Source organism: Anguilla rostrata, chromosome 6 (genome assembly GCF_018555375.3).
Source record: "Anguilla rostrata isolate EN2019 chromosome 6, ASM1855537v3, whole genome shotgun sequence".
Lineage (NCBI taxonomy): Eukaryota > Metazoa > Chordata > Actinopteri > Anguilliformes > Anguillidae > Anguilla > Anguilla rostrata.
This window is the reverse complement of record NC_057938.1, coordinates 9,667,433-9,686,179: the sequence shown is the minus strand read 5'-3', so window position 1 is coordinate 9,686,179 and position 18,747 is coordinate 9,667,433. Positions and strand designations below refer to the sequence as shown.

The window sequence follows — 18,747 nt, the reverse complement described above, 5'->3', positions numbered from 1 at the left end:
AATTCAAATATTTATTAGCATGACAAAAGCTCCATTGCTCAAGAATTTCAGCACAATGCATTTAAGATTTCACATTAGTTACAGGTATTACACTTATGGTAACAACATAACTGAACAATCCTCTCTCTTTCCCTCTCTCTCTCTCGGTCTGTCTCTGTCGCTCTCCATCCCTTTCTTTTTGCTGCTCTGAGAGAAACGGGAGGAAACAGGAGCCAGGCTGAGGGAAATAAATAGAGGGTGTTTGTTTGAGCGACAGACGTCATTAACCCTTCATTGTCCCTGCTTGTCCAACCTGGGGATCCCAATAAAAGCACAACATGGCTCGCGTGTCAAAGGTTATGGGTCAAAAGGAGGAACGAAACTCGTCATCACATAACAAGCAGCGCTGCCGCGAGAGAGGTGCAAAGGTGGACGTGATTCACGCATGTCACCAGCGGTGGTGAAGAACACCCTTCATTTAATCTGACTGAAACATGTCATTACTGCCATCTCTCTCTGACTCATGCAATAACACTTAATCTTGCCGACACCTGTCCAGAGGATTCCTCTGTAAGAAAAAAAGGAGGAGGAAAAAAAGCTATGGAACCATGGAACATTCCAGTACATACCTACATACCTCTGTCCCTGTACACCTCAACATTGGAAGCGGCATGCTGGTATACTCTGAACCTATTTACAGGCGCTGGCTAAATAACAGTACTTACATATGCACCTGATTGGAGTCTTGCGTTTGTTGAGATTTACAAAAAATGAATTCACCTATTAAATCCTCATGCCTATATTCCTTATCAAGTCCACATGTCCTTATATTGACATTTCAACAGGCGTGACAGTGCTTTGTTTGAACGGACAGTTCCAGCTTATCCATTTCCTCTCAAAGTAGATTTCTTTTGTCCATTTTTTGTAAAGCAAATAGACCTGTGCGGGAATGATGTTCCACAGCTTACCGTCACGCTCACACAACGACAAACCGGGAATCACAAATTTAGCCGTCGGGCAGACGCAGCCCCACGGCCCCAAAGTCGGGGCGCGGCGCGAAAACACTCACGTGTGCAGGGCATGGAGGCGGGGTCGGTCTCCGAGCGGAAGTAGCCCTTGTCGCAGTTGCAGGAGGTGGAGCCTTCGCGGACGGAGTAGCTGTGCAGGGGACACTTAGAACAGCTGCCGTCTGTCGCCAGGGCCCTGTAGTACCCCATCCTGCAGGCTGAGAGACACAGGGAGAGACAGAGTTTTAAAATGACTTCATTAGCCAAAACAGCACACAAGCAGCATTTTCCCTGTAAACAAAATGAAGACAAATCAGACAAAGCCAAAAATAAACAGAGAAAGAAAGCTTTAAATAGGACATTTCATTATAAAGAATAAGTTAGAGACAATAAAAACCTGTGTGCGCACACTGCTCTTTTAATATACAAGATTTTTCATTGTCTCCCTGGTTGGGTTCATTGCTATCCTATAGCACATAAAAAGAAGTTTATTTTTTCCGTAAAACATTTTTGTGAAAAATGTCACCACCACATCAGTTTAAGAAGCCAAGTAGTATCTTTTTCATTCTTTTAAATTTTATTCCATTGAATACACATATACACATACATCCAGAAATGACCTCCAAACTTCTGGGCGCATAATAAATCTCATTTAGCATTAGTTCCTAACATGTAAACCACAGTACAAGACCAGTACTGATAACCAATAATAAATCATAATTTAACCAAAACTGTCAAAAACCCAGAAGCTTTTATTTTGAAGAATGGGGCAATTAAACCAAAAGCCACTTCACACTCGATTGACCTCTGGACTGAAAGAGAAATTACAGATGTCCATTTAATGCACCTCTTACATATACAGAGCACAGGCACATCCTGACCAGCAGACACAGAGCACTGAGCCCAGGCTCGGTGACCACAGTCTGGCCATTTACAGAGGACCACACGGGCAAATCCGGCTCGCCAGCGAGGGCAGGCTCTGCGGTCAGAAATCAGGAGACAGACTCGCTCACTGCAATGCTCTGAGATTGCTTTAAAAACAGCTATGAGCAGTTCCTTCCCAGTGACTGCTAGAGAAAGGTCGCCAGGCCTGTTTGGTAAGGGGCCCATAGTCCCACAGCTGACCCAGTCAGCAGTCACCTGTCACAGCCTGAGGGACACAAACACACAGGTCTCTCCACAGAGAGGAAGGAGTGGCAGAATCTGTGTGTTACAGCTGTCCTTCTTAGTAATTATTGGTTCCTATATTAACTTACTATTCACTATTCATACTATTCACTATTATTATGTACACATATCCAATGTGTTCCGCTCAGCCATTAAAGTAACCTTTGAATTGAAGTGAATCGACAAAGACAAACTGAGAGACAGATAGCAACAGAGAGACGAGAGACAGCCTTGGACGAACGGAGAAAAATACACAGGAGACGTAGGGAGGGGAGACGGTGGGAAGATGAATTCATCTGGGTATTATTACAGCTTTCAGGGTTGAACTGTGACACAATCATTCACTGCAGAGACCAGGAGGGTGGATGGGGAGATCATGGGAAACTTTGCCATGTCTGTGATTGCTCAAACCACCCACACATACACACGCATCCTCACCCCCACACACACACACACGCACACACACAAACCAGCCACTTCCCCCACACGCATGCACCGTCTTCAAACTGTTTATTTTCTTTCATTTTTCTCCATCTCGTCTGTCATTCTGCGCGACTAATAAATAACAGAATGGCTCTACCTCTTCCTTCTCACTCAGTCGGAAAAGGAATGCCTGAATGAAAGAGTACTGAATGGACGCATTATTTTTTACAACCGTAATTATGTGCCGTGGTTCTATCTGTGGAATGCAACACACCCATATTCTAAACTCCCAGACTGTTAGATCTCCTGATTCTCCCTCTGGAGCAAGGACAAAGAGTTTCTAGAGCTTTTTTTATCATCTATTTATTGAGCTATCAATACTTCCTTTCTACAAAGATAGCATATCCACATGCGAAATAAAAAGTCCTTTATTTCATTCCAGTCGGACCATAAACCTAATCTTTTATACTAGCACTTTACCCAGGGTGAGGTTGTGTGTGTCTGTGTCCGCTTTCAGGGTAACCTGTACAATATCACTTCAGTTTCAACTTTCAAAAAAAGAGGGAGAGGGAGAGAGAGAGATTGTGTGTGTGTGTGTGTGTTTTCATGGGCACAAGACTCAGCAATGTTTGCATTTCATCCCTAACCATAACAATGAATACCGTCTAATGAAACATAGCACATAGGACAGTCAATCACAATAACAACAAGGAATTGAATCACTTAGCCTCAGCAGAGCAGACATGTCAGCGTGCTTCACCACCACCGCAAAAACAATATCTTATTGATTTGAGTGACAAAACGATGATGTGTCAATCCCATCACAGACAGCTGCGTGGGCTTTTAACCAACTTTCCTGGACCATTGCGACAGCCGAAAGGTCACTTTACCTTTGAGCCGTATCTACACAGAAATCCCCAAAAGGAGTGGCAGCTTTGCACAGGCGTTCTTTACCACACAAGTAGCGCAATCTTCACAAGACCGAGCCATAAAAAGAGTAAATCGCCCTCTCGTTCCTCCCCCTCCTAGTTTGCCGTTCAGGAGCAGAGCTCTCACCCCACGTACAGCTCGCTAACATCCAGGCATCATGAAAGCCTTCTCCCTGATGGCTTCTGGCTTTCACAGCGGCCCCCCGTTTCCCCAAAGCATGCCATGACATGAGCCCGAACCGCAGTCTCACAGAGAACCCAATTACTCTGCGTCTGCTCGACTGACCCACCCAGACCAAAGGTACACCTAAGAAGAGCGCTTTAATTTCAGACGCACTGCAGGGGGGGATAAAGTGGTTAAGACCAGGCAGATTATCCTGGATCCTTTCTTTTTTTTTTTTTTTTTTTTTGTCTTGCAAACAACTCCAATCAGAAACGGAGAACAAAAGACGGAACCGAAAGCAGAAGTGGGCACTGTCGAAGGTGGCCCGGGGGGTCGCGCGGGCCTTTTATTAAATTGTCGGCCTGGTGATTGTGCACTGGAGAGAAAGAGAGCGAGAATGGAGACCGGCGATCATCCGGGCTGGTGTCCATTGATAGCGGCTCGCGGCGAGGCAGTTGCGGCCTGCGCTTCGGGGGTTTTTACAGCCGGGGAGATAGCCACCCCTCGGCTTAGCCTCCGCGAGGTTATCGGACTGCCCACCTGCTCTGAAAGCCCAGCGCTCATCCAGGGCCAGCTGTCCCCGCTGGCTCAGCCTTATGGCCGGTCCCCGTGGTGACGACTGTAACGGGCTCCCAGACCACCGCCCCTAAGGCCCCCCAGGGGAGGGCCGTACCTCCACAGCTCTTCACAGGTCGGTGGCCACAGCGGGGAACAAATGCTTGTTTATTGGTTGCGGCTCGTACGGGACTGAACCGATGAGTTATTTTGTCCTTTGATAATGGGAGCAGTAATTACCAGCCTCTGCGCTGTTATTCAGGGCCATTACACCCCCCAAACCCCCCCCCCCCCACCTCCCACCCCCCAACCCAACACCCATCTCTGTCCGAAACAGGAACAATGCGTTCTTTTTAAAAAGGCTTTGAAAGCATTTATGGGTTTAAGCATTCACACACCTATTTTCTGTGTTGTCTGAAAAAACCGGGAAGGGTGGCGATAGGGGGAACAAAGGCTCGGGGGGAGACATTGTGCCGAGAGAACAGCACGTATGCAGGTATAAAACACACAGGGTTATATAAAGGACTATTTCCAGAAAACAGAGAAAGCGCCATTTGCATTCGCCTCTGGAAATGACAGTCTGGTTCGGTGTGTTGGCTGGGGCAGGGAGGGACCGAGAGAGAAAAAGGGGAAAGAAGGAAAGAGGCCCTCCGGAGTAACCAGATCTCCTCAGACAAGGACACACTGGGCCAATTTATTTACAGTCTTACTGGCCAGGATCACTGCCACGAACCCAGATCCAAATCAGCAACAATTTAGAAAAGAAATGTTGAAAAAATCTTATCTTACAAAACAAAACAGTAATCTAATTATATTTGAAGTTCATATTAAATTTCATGATAATATACAAGGAAAATTTGAGAAATTAAATAAAATCGCAAACAGACTTCAATACCAAATGGTCATGAATAGATATTTAACTTGGAAGAACATCTAAAAAAAATAAATAAAAAAAAAACAGAAAACAAAGTGACCATTGCCTAGCAATTGAAAAGCCAAAGTGTAAAATACCATTGGTTCCCAAGGCAGAGGTGTATGTTCTGTTTTCCAGTAACTTCCACAATTTCATGTCCTCCCAAAAGGCATGAAACCCCAATTCTAATATGGCCAGATTAGAAGATGAGCCAGCCTACCATAGCCTAAGAGACAGCGTGTGACAGCTGACCTTCACGTGCACACACTCACTGTCTCAATCCCTGCGCTAACCAAGGGACAATCTCTCCCTCTGCTTCTCTCTGTTTCTGTGCCTCTCTCTGCCTCTCCGTTTCTGTGCCTCTCGCTGCCTCCCTCTGCCTCCCTCTGCCTCCCTCTGTTTCTCTGCCTCGCTCTGCCTCCCTCAGCCTCCCTCAGCTTCCCTCAGCCTCTCCCTTTTTCCATCCCTCTCACTCAAAGCACATCAGGTGTCAGGATCCTACTTCCCCGGATCAAAGGGGCTGACTTGCCGTTCCCTTTTGGACTGTCTCAAACAACACGTCTGCACCATTTCATCTGCCCTTCCTTCTCCTCAGCTACTCTGTGCTGCTTTTACTCTTCTCTTTGTCATCCTTTTCCCTCCTCGCCCTCTCCGTTGTGCACTCTATTATGTGCACAGAGAACTTTTCATGGGATTGTTGAGGACCATGGGGATTCTCAAAAATCCTCACACTGACAAAAAAAAGCCTGTTCCCCACGTGGTTAGGAAGACATAATCCACTTCATACGCAAGCTAAGCAACAAAAAAATGTGACAAAAAATATAGGCCTGCTAGACAAGCAAACATATTAGTCCCTGTTAAACACCAGGCTCTTTATTCAAAATAAATAAAACAATCTTATTCCCCGTTCCCCAGTTATAGTTGATATGATTTCCTCTTTTTTTTTTTTTCAGTTACCACAAAGTCAGATGACGTCAGCAGAAGTCTGTATGGTCGTTTCTACTATAGCAACCAAATGAAAATGCCCAGACCCTCAATTACTGTTTATTATTGCGGTTTTATGTTCAATGCTGCTAACCCACAAGAATATGTTTCCAAATTAGTTAGATAAATATAACAGCGGGAGCGTGTCTGCTGGGAACAGAAAACAGTAAACTCGCTCGGATGTGGGGGGGGCCGTCAAATAAAATCAATTATGAGCTCTCCTGACACCGTGGGGACCCTCTGTGCTACAGGGCCACATGGAGGATTACACCTCAGCATCAATCAATCCGGCCCGCGTCACGTGACGCGAACCCCACCTCCACAAACAGCTGGAGGGGGGATTCCAGAAGGATCACACTGAGAGCTCCGCAGGTTACAAAGTGCTAGAAATCTGGCAGCCAGTCAGGACAACAGCGGGGATTTGGAGGTGAACAAACCCAGAAAAGCAGCCCATTGTCTTTCTAAATTTCCTTTGAAAGCTCCAGAGACTGCCACTGGGCAGGTCACGCAACGGGGTCACGAGGGTGGGCAGGTGCCCATTTTCCTGAGTTGATATTGTTAGTTGTGAAAGGGATGCAATTAAATGGATGTACATGTGTGTGCTTTGGGGGGGGGGGGGGAGAGGAAGGGGCACGTAAACTTTGTGGCCGTGCAGTTGTTTACACATCGCAATGAAGGGCGTATGGAGCTTTTCCTGTTTGTCTTTACAGTGGGGAAAAGCTACGAAATGCAGGACAGGGAAAGCACCCAGAGAGCACTGATGCATTGTGGGATCGTAGCGTTACCTGAAAGACACTGAACCACTGGGAAAATAACCAAGAGGAACCAAGGAAACAATTCATCTTATTTAGTTTCTGGAGAGGGGAGGGGGGCTGCAGTGGGATTACTGCCCCCCCCCCCAGACAGCTATTCCTGCCACACATCCTGAACAGATGACACACTTGAAGTGGAGAAGCTCAAGGATTTCACCTCTAAAAGTAGCAAAACTAAACTTGGTTTTAATAGTTTATTTGCCATAATCCAAGGCTTCTATTGTAAACTGCACGTCATTTAAAATAAATATTATTATTTTAAAATTCTATATATATATATATATATATATGTAAACTGTACGTTTATTTATTTATTTATTTATTTATTTATTTAAAAATCTTACCTAATGGACTGTTAATGAGCACCTTCTTTTGGGTGTGCAATCTTACTATTTTTTTCTATTCTGGGCTGGGTGCTATACCAAATGGACAGCCTTTGTTCACTTAAAACAACACCAAAACTTTGCCTTAGTCATGGGGGAGGGTGGAGAAAAACAAGGAGGATGTTAGGGGAAAGCCGTTTACCTCTCGCTTCAAAGGAAACTATAACCAAGTTTCAGTTCTAAAGCCTCTTTCCACTTACTCCTCAGAGGGGATTTGTTATTTGGAGGATATTTATATTTTGCCTTGTTTGCTATCCCACTGGAGGCTTACAATTTAATCAGTGTAAAAACAGACTGATTGCCTTGCAAAACATATCATGCGTATCTGTATCTATTTTCTTCCGGTGGTTTTCATTGATACCACATTACCTGATCCGTTTCCAAAGAGGGGTTTAAACATCACGTCAGTGAACTGTGGTTTAATAATACTATCACTCAAGGAAACACTGAAATGGGTTATAATCCAGCAAGGCTTGGGGCCCTGCTCAATTTACACTCATTATTAAAAGCGGACAGAGAAGGATCTTTGTGAAATGACAGATAATCTTTGATGGAGCACCCACTCCTCCAAAAGCAACATTTTGCTTGATTTCCTTCTTTCTTTGTCCAGTTTTCTCCACATTACTCCCCGCATGCCCTGTTTGCACTGGCACACGATTCACACAAAATATGCACGCTCACACGGACAGAAACGCACGCAGACACGCAAACAATAACAAACCCCGGACACGCACACATGCAAAGATACACACGGAGCGTGCGCGTGTGTGTTCTTTGACATGTTTTCGCGCTCACGCCAAATTCCTGAACTGTCAGCTACAGTCTGAGACATCTGACAATGGGTGTGATGGATTCCAGCTGCCTTTGTGGGCCCACCGTCATTAACCTCAGAACCCTGCCTCCTTGAACCGGGCTGCTGTGGGTGCAAGGCGATATCTGTGTTAATGGCGATGGGGTCAGCCGGGGTTACGCGGCTAATGTATTGTCTTGCGTTGAACACGGATGCAAGTACGCGTGCTGACGGACAGATCCGAGGGCTAATGAGCCAAACTCCACTCAAATCCGAAATCTGCAGACAGCCCGCATTGAAACTGGGAGGGGGTTGAGGCTAGGCAGAGATGTAAAAATAGAACCCTTGCCGAACTACTACATTGAACAAATTAAGCCCTCAAATGCTGGTGTGACAGCAGTAATCCTGTGCTGCCAAAGCATTTTAGGGCATGCAAATTTAAGACCGCCCCCATAAAGGGACAAAGAGAGAAAAACATTCCAATATAAAAATATATTTCAGTGGATTTTCCTAAACAGAAAATTCCCTTTGACAACTCCATTACATTAAATTACATTCACTCAATAGATACTCTTATCCAGAGGGACTTAAGAACGACAAAATTTGCACGTCCTTTTAGGATAAGGATTATCAACCCCACTAGCACAACTGTAGCCAGGGGACCAGTTGAGTACACATCCAGAACAGTGCTGACAACACAAAAGCAATATATACAAAGATGTAACAGATAACCGGGCGTGTACACTGGAAGACCAGTAAAAATTGTTTAACCAAACAGGTCGATGCAAGGCGGATTTTTTCCTTTCGGGAGTTCAGACCTACCACATAACAGTGTGCTTTAAAGAAGCCCTTGTCTTTTAGTTGCCCCCGCCTCACTTTTCAAGCAATTCCATTTTATCTGCCCTTGCAAATAATCCCCCCAGGGGCAAAATGGAGGCGGCCACTCCAAAAACGCAGAAATGAAAAAGTGTGCGCCCCAGATCTTCCGTTCCTTACTTTTACCTCCCAAACCTTGGCAGCCCGACTGAAACACAATCAAGTGTGGATCATACTTGCAGAGCGGAAGATTAGGGAGTACACAGCCCGTCAGTGTACCAAGCTCCCCGATTAAAATCTTCTCTTACTCAACTTCTCCTGCATTTGAGATGCAACAGTAGCCTGTCAGATTACGTTTCTATTCTTCGGCCTCTTTGTGGTGAATCTGGCAGCACTGATGTGATGATTACTAGTTCAGCCAGAGATTCCTGAGACCTGGGGAGGGCGGGGTGGTGGTGGTGGGGGGGGGGGGGGGGTTATTAACTGAGAGGATGAACCCAATGGGATTTAGTCAGCTTTAGATCAAACAGGAGAAAAGGATGAAGCAGAACCCCTGTCAAGGTGTTTGTGGGTAATTGTCAGTGGGAGGAAAATAAAGGATTGTAGATCATGTGTGTGATGTATTTGGGTTATTTCTTGCCACACGTGAAGAAGTCAGGATTTCGACGAACAGTTTGGCAGTGCCCATTAAACAGATAAAGATCAATGATAAATTGTTCCCCGGAGCCTGAAGGGCAACAAAAAGTAGAGGGGAAAAATGCTGTCACACTGCAAACTAGCGTTAGCAGACAAAAAAAACTGCATGAGCCTCCATCGCTGCTCTCTCTCTCTCTCTCTGTCTGCTGCCTACCGAATCATGAATGATTCCTTCTCCCCCAAACAATCTACTCAGTAAGCCATCTGACGACTGTGCCCCCTTCCCTCTTTCACCACACTCTTTCCTCTCCTTCCCAAATGTGCCCCCCTGACCCCTGAAAACAGCCCCCCCACCCCCACCCCCACCTTAACACACACACACACACACACACAACCATCAGCTGTCAGGGCCTGCCTGTATCCCCCCTCCTTCCTCTTCGAAAAAAGCACTGGGAGAGAGAGTCACCCAGGCAGGGGAGTGGGGGGGGTGAGGGCTGATTCAGGGGGCTTTTGACATGCTAATATGCTCAATGAGACTGCCTTCCCCATCCTCTTTTCCCAGCCAGGACTTCAAAGACAGGCTGCTATTCAAGGTGGAGGGGGGATGGGGGGAGCGCCGGTTTACTAAATAGCACCCTCCCCACACAACGCCATCCAGTGAAGACACCACACAGACACAACATGAACTAAAGGCTGGTACGGAGGGGTGCGGAGGGTGGGGGGGGGGGGGGAAACCTGCGACAAGACATATTTTCTCAGCAGATGCCCTTGTCCAGGATGACTAATTACACAGTTCACATTTTAAATGTTATCCACCCGCACAGCTGGATAGTCACTGAAGTGCTTCAGGTTGAGCGCCCTGTTCAAGGGCAAAACTGGCAACCCACTGGGAAACAGAAACGTACCCACAACCCTCTCTGCCTGGGGGAAGGAGAGTTCAGCTCACACAGGTCTGTGCACGGCTTAACATGTCCACTGTGTAATGTGCCCTCACCATAAGATCCACGGCTAAATGGATGTGATAGAAAAAATAAGCATAAGCCAATAAGCTACAGCTGAAAGCCAACAAACAAAACGTTTTGATGTGCGTGAACGTGCAGGACTAGCTATTGAAACTGGAGTAAGATGACTTTTGGCAGAATGGGGGGGGGGTGAATATTTACTCAGTCACACTTCTAAAACAGTGTGATCCTTCCATGGATTACACATGTTTTAGGGAAAGAGCTGGCAGTGTAAAAGAAACGCAGGACTCGAAGATTGATGCCCAGGCAGGGATTCAAAGGAAAAGGAAAAGCATGCGAACCCTGCTGTAAGGATATCTGAAGCACTGCCATGCTGAGGACGGGCGGGACGACCCCCTGTGAGGTAGACCAGGCAAACAGAAAAGCTATCTCGTGGTATGCGGTTTCTTAAACCATAACAGCACGACAGAACGCATTTAACACCGAGGGCTACGTCATCGTCATGGTAACTGGCATGATTAAACCCAGAACCCTGAGCGCGCCTGAGAAAACGCTCTCTTTTTTCTTCTTCCCTAAAAATCCACAAACACCCTACTACTGTACCGAGGACCCCAGCGTTTATTCTTAAGCAAAATGCGGTGTGATGTTTGATCTGGCCGAGCGGTGCAAGAGAACGAGGCGCCGGGCATCGGACTCTCGCTTGGCCGAGACTGGGGAAGCCCCTCCCTGTTCATGACCACTCTGAGTGAGCTTCTTAAACGTATAACGTCTCAGTAAAAATTCAGCTACATCAGTCAATATCAGTAAATAGAGCAAAAAAACTTTAAAAAAAACCCTGCAACAAAAGGGATCTGCGTCAAAAATGAATGCTAATGGCCGTTTGCACACGCCCAGTGTTTAACTATACGTGTTGGTTGGCCAGTGGAAAGGCCCTTGTTTCTGGCCTGGGAGACATGCCAGTGGTAATGTGCAGTTCAGTGGTATATTGGGGAGTATAGTGGTGGCAGAACAGTATAACGGCTAGGGAACTGGGCTTATAACTCGAAGGCTACTGATCTGATTCCCAGCTGGGGTACTGCCATTGTACCCTCAAGCAAAGTGCTTAAACAGAATTGCTTCAGTAAAACAACCAGCTGTATAAATGGATTGTATGTTTAAAAAAATGCAAGTCGCAGTGGATAATGGCATCTGCTAAATGCCAAAATGTAATGTTACATAAATACTCTGTTGAATCAGCACCATAGCCTTTCCAGCTAGTTGACAGTTATTAATGATCGTCACAGACAGAAAACCCACAATCTGATTTTAACACACTTCCACTGACAGTTCGGTTTTACTGTAGACTGTTAATTAACAACTGTGGCTCAAATGGACTCTCCCCCTCAAAGCCCCCCACCTCCCAAATCTCAACTCTTCTGTTATAGCTGCCGTTGCAAATTTTGGTTCAGTTTTGGAAAGTCCCTTGTCAGGCATGCTGGCAGGTTACTTATCTGTAATGGTGCCAATGGCCAAGTATAACACAGCCTCAAAGAGAGACAAAGAGAGTTTGAAAGCTTGTAAGAACATTCGAACACCCCCACCCCTGCCTTCACTTACCCCCTGTGGGGTAACCTGGTGACCCCTCTGGGACGAAGCCAGACAAAAGCCCAAATACAAGCATGAGTTGAGGGGGGTAGGGGGTGGGCAAACGTTAACCAGCAGTGTGGGTGTGGAGGTGTGACTGGCGGATCGTTCTTAGTCACTACGCTGGAAAACTTTGTAGCCAAGGTGCCAACAGCTGTGTGTGTAAACTAATGCGTGGGTGTGAGTGTGTGCGTGTGGGTGTGTATTGGTGGCAGTCACAGACAATAGGAGAAAACAGTACTATGCAGAATGTGGAACCAAACCGTTGAGCCAAGACAGTTAAAAGCAAAGCGTGTCTACCGCATGGAACTGCGTGCTTGCGGACAGCATACTGATAGTGTGTCAAGGGCATCCAGTCCTATGTAAACACTGGTCTGTAGACGAGCACTGCTCACAGAGAGGCTAGCCGTCAGAGCATTCTGATAACACCTGAAATGATGGCTGCTCCCCCCCCTCCCCCTTCCTGCTGGCTAAAGCCCCACAGCTGGCTAGGCTCTGCTCCCCCCCCCCACCCCACCCCACCCCATTAATCACTCACACATCTGATGGGCCAGGAGCTGTGAGGGATGCTCTAAACCACAGGAGGTGCCTGGTGGGCAGGGTGGGGTTGAGGAGAAAGACACACATACCGATACTGACACCTACATACAGGCACATAAACAAACACACGCCGACGCCAACACCTACACACACATGGGTGCACAAACGCTCACACACCGATGCGAACACCTACACACACAGGCACATAAACCCCATATGCACACACACGCATTTGCTTGTATGCGTACAGGCATACAACAAAAAAAAACATACACACATACAGTCACGCACACAGCCACGCAAATTCAAAGTATTCAAATGCAAACAAAATACTTGACTTGTATAATGTGTAGATGGGGAAAAGCTGGGAACGAGTGGTAAACCAAAGGCCACAGGTTTTATTCCAGGCAGGGCACTGCCATTGCATCCTCCAGTAAGGTACATAACCTGAATTGCTTCAGTTTATATCCCGGAGTAAAAAATGGACACTGCACAAATATTTTTTTTGTTTCAGTTGCTATGGATAAGAGCATCTGCTGTAACATTCAGCGGATGCAATGGACATGGCGTCCCCATCATTCGTTTCATGTCTTACAAATGTGAGAACAGAAAGAGGAGGGTGGAGGGTGGCAGGGGGGAGGCAGCCCGCAGCTACAGAAGGAAGCTGTGTTTATTGTGCCGGAGGGATATGGGCACTGTGCACTCGCATTTCAGACAAACTATGCAAATCAGGACTGTGCGCTAGCCACCAAAGGACAATCTCTCTCTGTCCCTCTGTCTCTCTCTCCCGTCACTCTGCCTCGGTCTCTCTCTCTCTCTCCCCGACTTTCTCCCTCTGTCTCTCTGCCTCTGACTCTCACTCTCTCTCGGTCTCTCTCCCTCAGTCATTCTGCCTCTGTCTCTCTCTCTCTCTCCCCGACTTTCTCCCTCTGTCTCTCTGCCTCTGTCTCTCTCCTGTCTCTCTCCTGTCTCTCTCCCTCCGTCTCTCTCCCTCCGTCTCTCTCCCTCCGTCTCTCTCCCTCCGTCTCTCTCCCTCCGTCTCTCTCCCTCCGTTTCTCTCATCTGTTCAAAGGGTGATAAGAAAAGTGGAGGGTTTTAAGTCCTTCAGAAGACAGGTGAAGTGCTGAAGGAGCACCTTCTAAGTGCCATGGTGAAAAAGTGTCCATTGCTTCATAATTTTGCACCGCCCACGCTAAAACAACACCTATGTCTGTTCTCTCCGACAAGACAGACACGTGTGGGCTCATATCATGCAGAAAACTCCAGGCTAATTCTGCATCATTTTCATGAGTGAATTGTCTCGCATTTAAAATGGCTGAGCAGCGAATTTGAATTTTTCCTAATTTTTTTTTGTCTCTCTCCCTTGCTTTGACAGCTCTTTTCACTGACAGCATCTCTTAAACGCTGACAGGAAAAGTGGGGGTGGTCTTAAGCCGAAGCAGAGAGGAACCTGACAGGAATTAACATGTCTGCTTCCCATCACGTTAAAGCATAGGGGAGGGCCTTGAATATTCATGCTTTGGCTGCCACCGATGGAAGAAGCAGTCATTGTTTCGCACGACGGAAGGACAGGAAGACGACACTCATAGCGAAGCAAGAGGCCATACACACCTGCTCAAAATGAGCGGATACACACCAGCTCAAAATGGCACCGTACACTCCTACTGCTAGCTAATGACCAGATATACACTCGCTAAAAATTACCCTATAGCCACCCGCCCAAAATGACCAGGAACCCACCTGCTCAAAATAAGCAGGTATATTCCTGTGGCATAATCAGTGTGGCCTAAATGGTTATTTTCCCCCACTCGGTGAGGCAGGACAGTGATGGAAAGCAGAGTTCCGTAACAGCCAGTGCCAGGGACCTGCTCAGCTACTACCCTTTCCAGCGCCATCGGGATTTAACGGTTTTCCTGGATCAAACACATATTTTCCCATATAATCACTTCCACATTCTCTGGAGCGAGCTTTTGAACACAATTGCTCTGTTTTGTTCTCTGTTGTGTGTGCCTGTGTGTGTGTGTCTGTGTGTATATAATTGTTAGTGAAGCAGGGAAAGGCTCTCTGGCCTTGGCCTTGGTTATAACCTGGCTTGAGTGGATAAGAGAACCTGCCATCAGCACCAGACTGACAGCACCCAGGTGCCTGCATCTCATTGGCATTCATAGTGACACAGCGGTATCGACTGAGGCAATACATATCTGAGCATCACCAGCACCACACTCCGGCAGACGAGAACCAGCCAGGAATCGGCACCACCGGCTCCAGATTGAAAAAAAAAAAAAAAAGGCACCTCTCAATCTCTTTTCTTCTCCGTCTTTCTCTCCCCGATTCTGCCCCTCCTCCACCCCTTTCTGTCTCCCTCTTCCTCTCTTGAAACTTGAACATGCCTGAATAACAACTTGGAAGACTTTAAACACAAATGGGCAATGTGTGATGTTAATGAGGAAGGGGATTTTGCTTTGACATGCCTTTTATATTTGACTCTGCGGTTTTCCTTTGTTTAAGGCTTTTTTTGTGGGTTTCTTTTCTGTTTATGACAGAACGCTTATGCCTTTCCTGTTTATTTATGCTCTCATTGACAGCTGTTAGATAAAGAACTTTACTTTTGAAAGTCTCGCCCTTCTCCTCTCCTCTGTGTCCTTGCTGCCCTGGAAGAGCCCCAGCTGTCACTTTTGACGTCTTCATCTCGAATGGCCCTGACCCCCCCCCGTCTGACGAGCGAGGAGGATGCTGACGAGACGTTAAACCTCTGACCTCCTGTAGTGTTTGTCCCATCGTGTGCCCCCCTCCTGCCCCTGCCCCCGTCCCCTCACCCCCGCCCCCGTCGTCTGCACAATGGGGGTATTGGGCGCCTCTCAGGGCCCCGGAACACCCCAAAGAGCCTCCTACACCACCCCCCACTCCAGTATCTCCACATAGAAGGTAAACCTCTCTCTTTGCACCCCCAACACGCACACACACACACACACACACACACACGCACAATGCCTCGAGCTTCTCCAGCTGTCAGCTTTAGGAAATATTAAATAGATCATCACTGCGTTTCAAGGCTGGGAGCGCAAACAACCTTTTAACCTCTCCCAACAGAGGAAGGGGCTGCCTAACACAACCTCCTCTGGGACTGGCCGATGGGCCGATCTGGCCCGGAGACCGCATGAGAATCAGAGTATATACACTGTCATAAACAGACACCCATTACATTACACACCCACGTATACTGACTCTGCTGATACTCATTTCATAACAGATCCACATACACCAACACTACTGGCATGAGTTATATCACACAGACCCACATACGCCTACACTGCTGACGCAGGCTATACCAGAGATCAATATACACCCTCCGCATCATAAATCCACAAACTGACACTACTTACAGCTGTTACATCACAAACCCCTATAAACTACGGACATCTATTATTTTACATTACAGATCCAGATATACCAGTTACACTGCACAACATTGCCTATAACAGAATATACGACCATAATATCTATATAGTGATATAAATCCTGACTCTGAATCCAATACAAATTATCTATGATGTATTGATTTAAATTGACTGGCCAGTCCAATTTAATAATTACACAGCTCGTATTAGCACACAAACCAATGCAATAAACTGCCAAAGAAAAATTCCCATGCTTCACGGTGACCTTTTGAGAAGGAAAAGTGAAATGGGCAATTAAAGCAAGTTGTGTTAAATCTCCATGTGAAAAGAGGCTCGCAGCGCACAGTGAGTTATGGCCTCTTATTGAGCACCAACAGAGCAGCACAGAACCTGGTCCTTCCTGCCCCTGGACAGAGAAAGAGGGCGGCATTCCTGGGAATCCCACCCCAAATCGACCCTCGTCAGCTCCGACCACCCCACGCCACCGCCAAGACTCCCACCTCCACCCACCGCAACCACGGACCCTAAATCACTAGTGGCGTTCATCATGCTGTTAGCCCCCTGAGCTAGCACTCCCACATAAATAAAATCAAGCGGTGTGGTCTGGCCTCTACTCCTGCTCATCTTCCTCACGCATTCATGCCCTCCAGGGCCGTCCCACTGGCTCTTTTGAGGGGGAAGCGCACATTAAGCCGTAAAAGTACCTACAGGACACTCATGACCTCGTGACTGCGTCTTGCCCCACCGGTGCTGAATGCTAAGGGTCGCAAAACACCAATGGTCTGAGGCAACGGACACCATGGACTCAGGAAAGGACACTACACTCGAGCACCAGCTCCCATCTGTCTCTCCGTTCCTCAGCTTCGACCCTCTCTTTTTGTATTTTTAGTGTTTACCCATTTCAGTACCAATTACTCACCCGGCTGAAAAGAGAAAAGTGGCCACACAAGAACGAATTGAAGTGGATTCTACTCATTAACAATAAAGAGTGGCAATGCAAGGCTGCTGTTCAGAATGAATAATCAGTGGTTATGACGGTTTTCATCAGCAAACCTCCCTGGGAGAAAGTTTCAAATCACAGTGGCCGATAATCAGATCCATTCCGTTTTGCAAACAGCAGTGCCTCTGGAGCTTTTTCCCCCCACGACCCTTTCAGTAAGCATCAATCTATGTTAATAGCCTGTTACTGAATGTAGGAATTTCTCCATTTCAACTTGCAAAAAACATCAATCAAAAAAATAAAAAATAAAAACAGAACTAATATCATTCTCACTAGAGGCATCTCTACCACATTTCAGCTCTCAAGACTATTTCAAGCCACTTCAGAACACCACTAGTGCAGCCATAATAAAGGGCCACACTTGAACACTTGCACTCCCAGTACTGAACTGAAGAGCTCTGCAGATACACCAGACCAATGAAGAATATCCAAAATATTCTTAATTAAATATATAGGGGTCATGGTGTCAGGTTATGCTTGTTCTTAGCAGTACAACACTTCCTTAGACTGATTCAACATCATGTGATGTTACTGGCTTGTAACCCATCCCCAAGTGGAGGATAACTTTCCCCACTATATAGTTACTCACACTGATGTGTATGTCGTTCAAAGCAAAGCAACACATGAATAAGCCAGTACATTATATATGGTGTTTACAGCCTTACCTTGGCAAGCCCCGCTGCGCACCTCGAACCCGGGGCTACAGAGGCAGTTCCCAATGGGCACCAGCCACTCGCCGTCCGCCCCGCAGTACATCTTGGGCACGTCCCGCTCCTCAGAGTTGTCGACGCAGGAGCCCCGCACCTCCACCAGGGAGGAGGTGTCGGCCCCGGTGACGGTGTCGGGGAACTGGGCCAGGTTGCGCACGGTCAGGGGGCACTTCTTGTAAAACACCCGGACGGACACCAGGGCGATGCAGGCGCCCACGTCCTGGAAGGCCAGGTAGAAGCCCTTCCGCGTCAGAGCCCCCACGTCCCGCACCTCCGTGTTCAGCTTCATGATGCGGTCGCCGATGTCCACCTGGGTGAAGCTCTCGTCGGCGGCCACCGTGTCTATCTTGGCGAACTGGCTCTCGCGGATGTAGCGCTCCTTGTCGGTGTTGGACTCGTAGTAGTAGAGGTTGAAGGTCTCCTTGCAGGTGCCCATCACGCCGGGCAGGCTGTTGCAGTCCCGCAGGGTGAACTTGATCTCGATGTAGACCCGCTGCGCCCCGCCGCGGGCGATCCAGTCAGTCCGGAGCCAGTTGTTCTGGCTGGGCTCCATCACGTTGCACACCTGGTAAGTGCGGATGGGCGTGTTCTTCTCATCCATGATACTGACCTCCTCCCACTGCCGGAGACACACACCCACACAGGCAAGAACATTATTATTATTATTATTACCACCTTAAATCTCAATTACAGCAAAATGTTGATTGTCTTAGGTAGAGTACACATTATACTATCTTTGAAAAAAATATACACATTTGAATGAAGTAAATTATCTTTGAAATCGCACGGATACATGCGTAGGTGTACCATGTTTATTCTTCAATTGTGGATTTCATTTTGTTTTTTTGTAGTTTCACTTCCCGTACGTCTTTTACGGAGAGCAACCCGATTTGCCACTTAATCAAGCAAACGTTTCCAACAAAGACATCGAAGCGATAACTTGAAGACGCAATCATT

General features: G+C 47.1%; 1 protein-coding gene across 1 annotated transcript in view; it reads right to left on the bottom strand.

The window, feature by feature from the left end:
• Positions 1-18,747, bottom strand: part of epha4a (eph receptor A4a) — a 42,235-nt gene that overhangs the window by 20,526 nt on the left and 2,962 nt on the right. Inside the window, exons 3-4 of the mRNA XM_064338234.1 lie at positions 17,746-18,409; positions 1,049-1,204 (exon numbers count right to left, since the gene is read on the bottom strand). Of these exons, the coding sequence (XP_064194304.1) occupies positions 1,049-1,204; positions 17,746-18,409 (820 nt within the window). The remainder of the gene's footprint in view (positions 1-1,048; positions 1,205-17,745; positions 18,410-18,747) is intronic.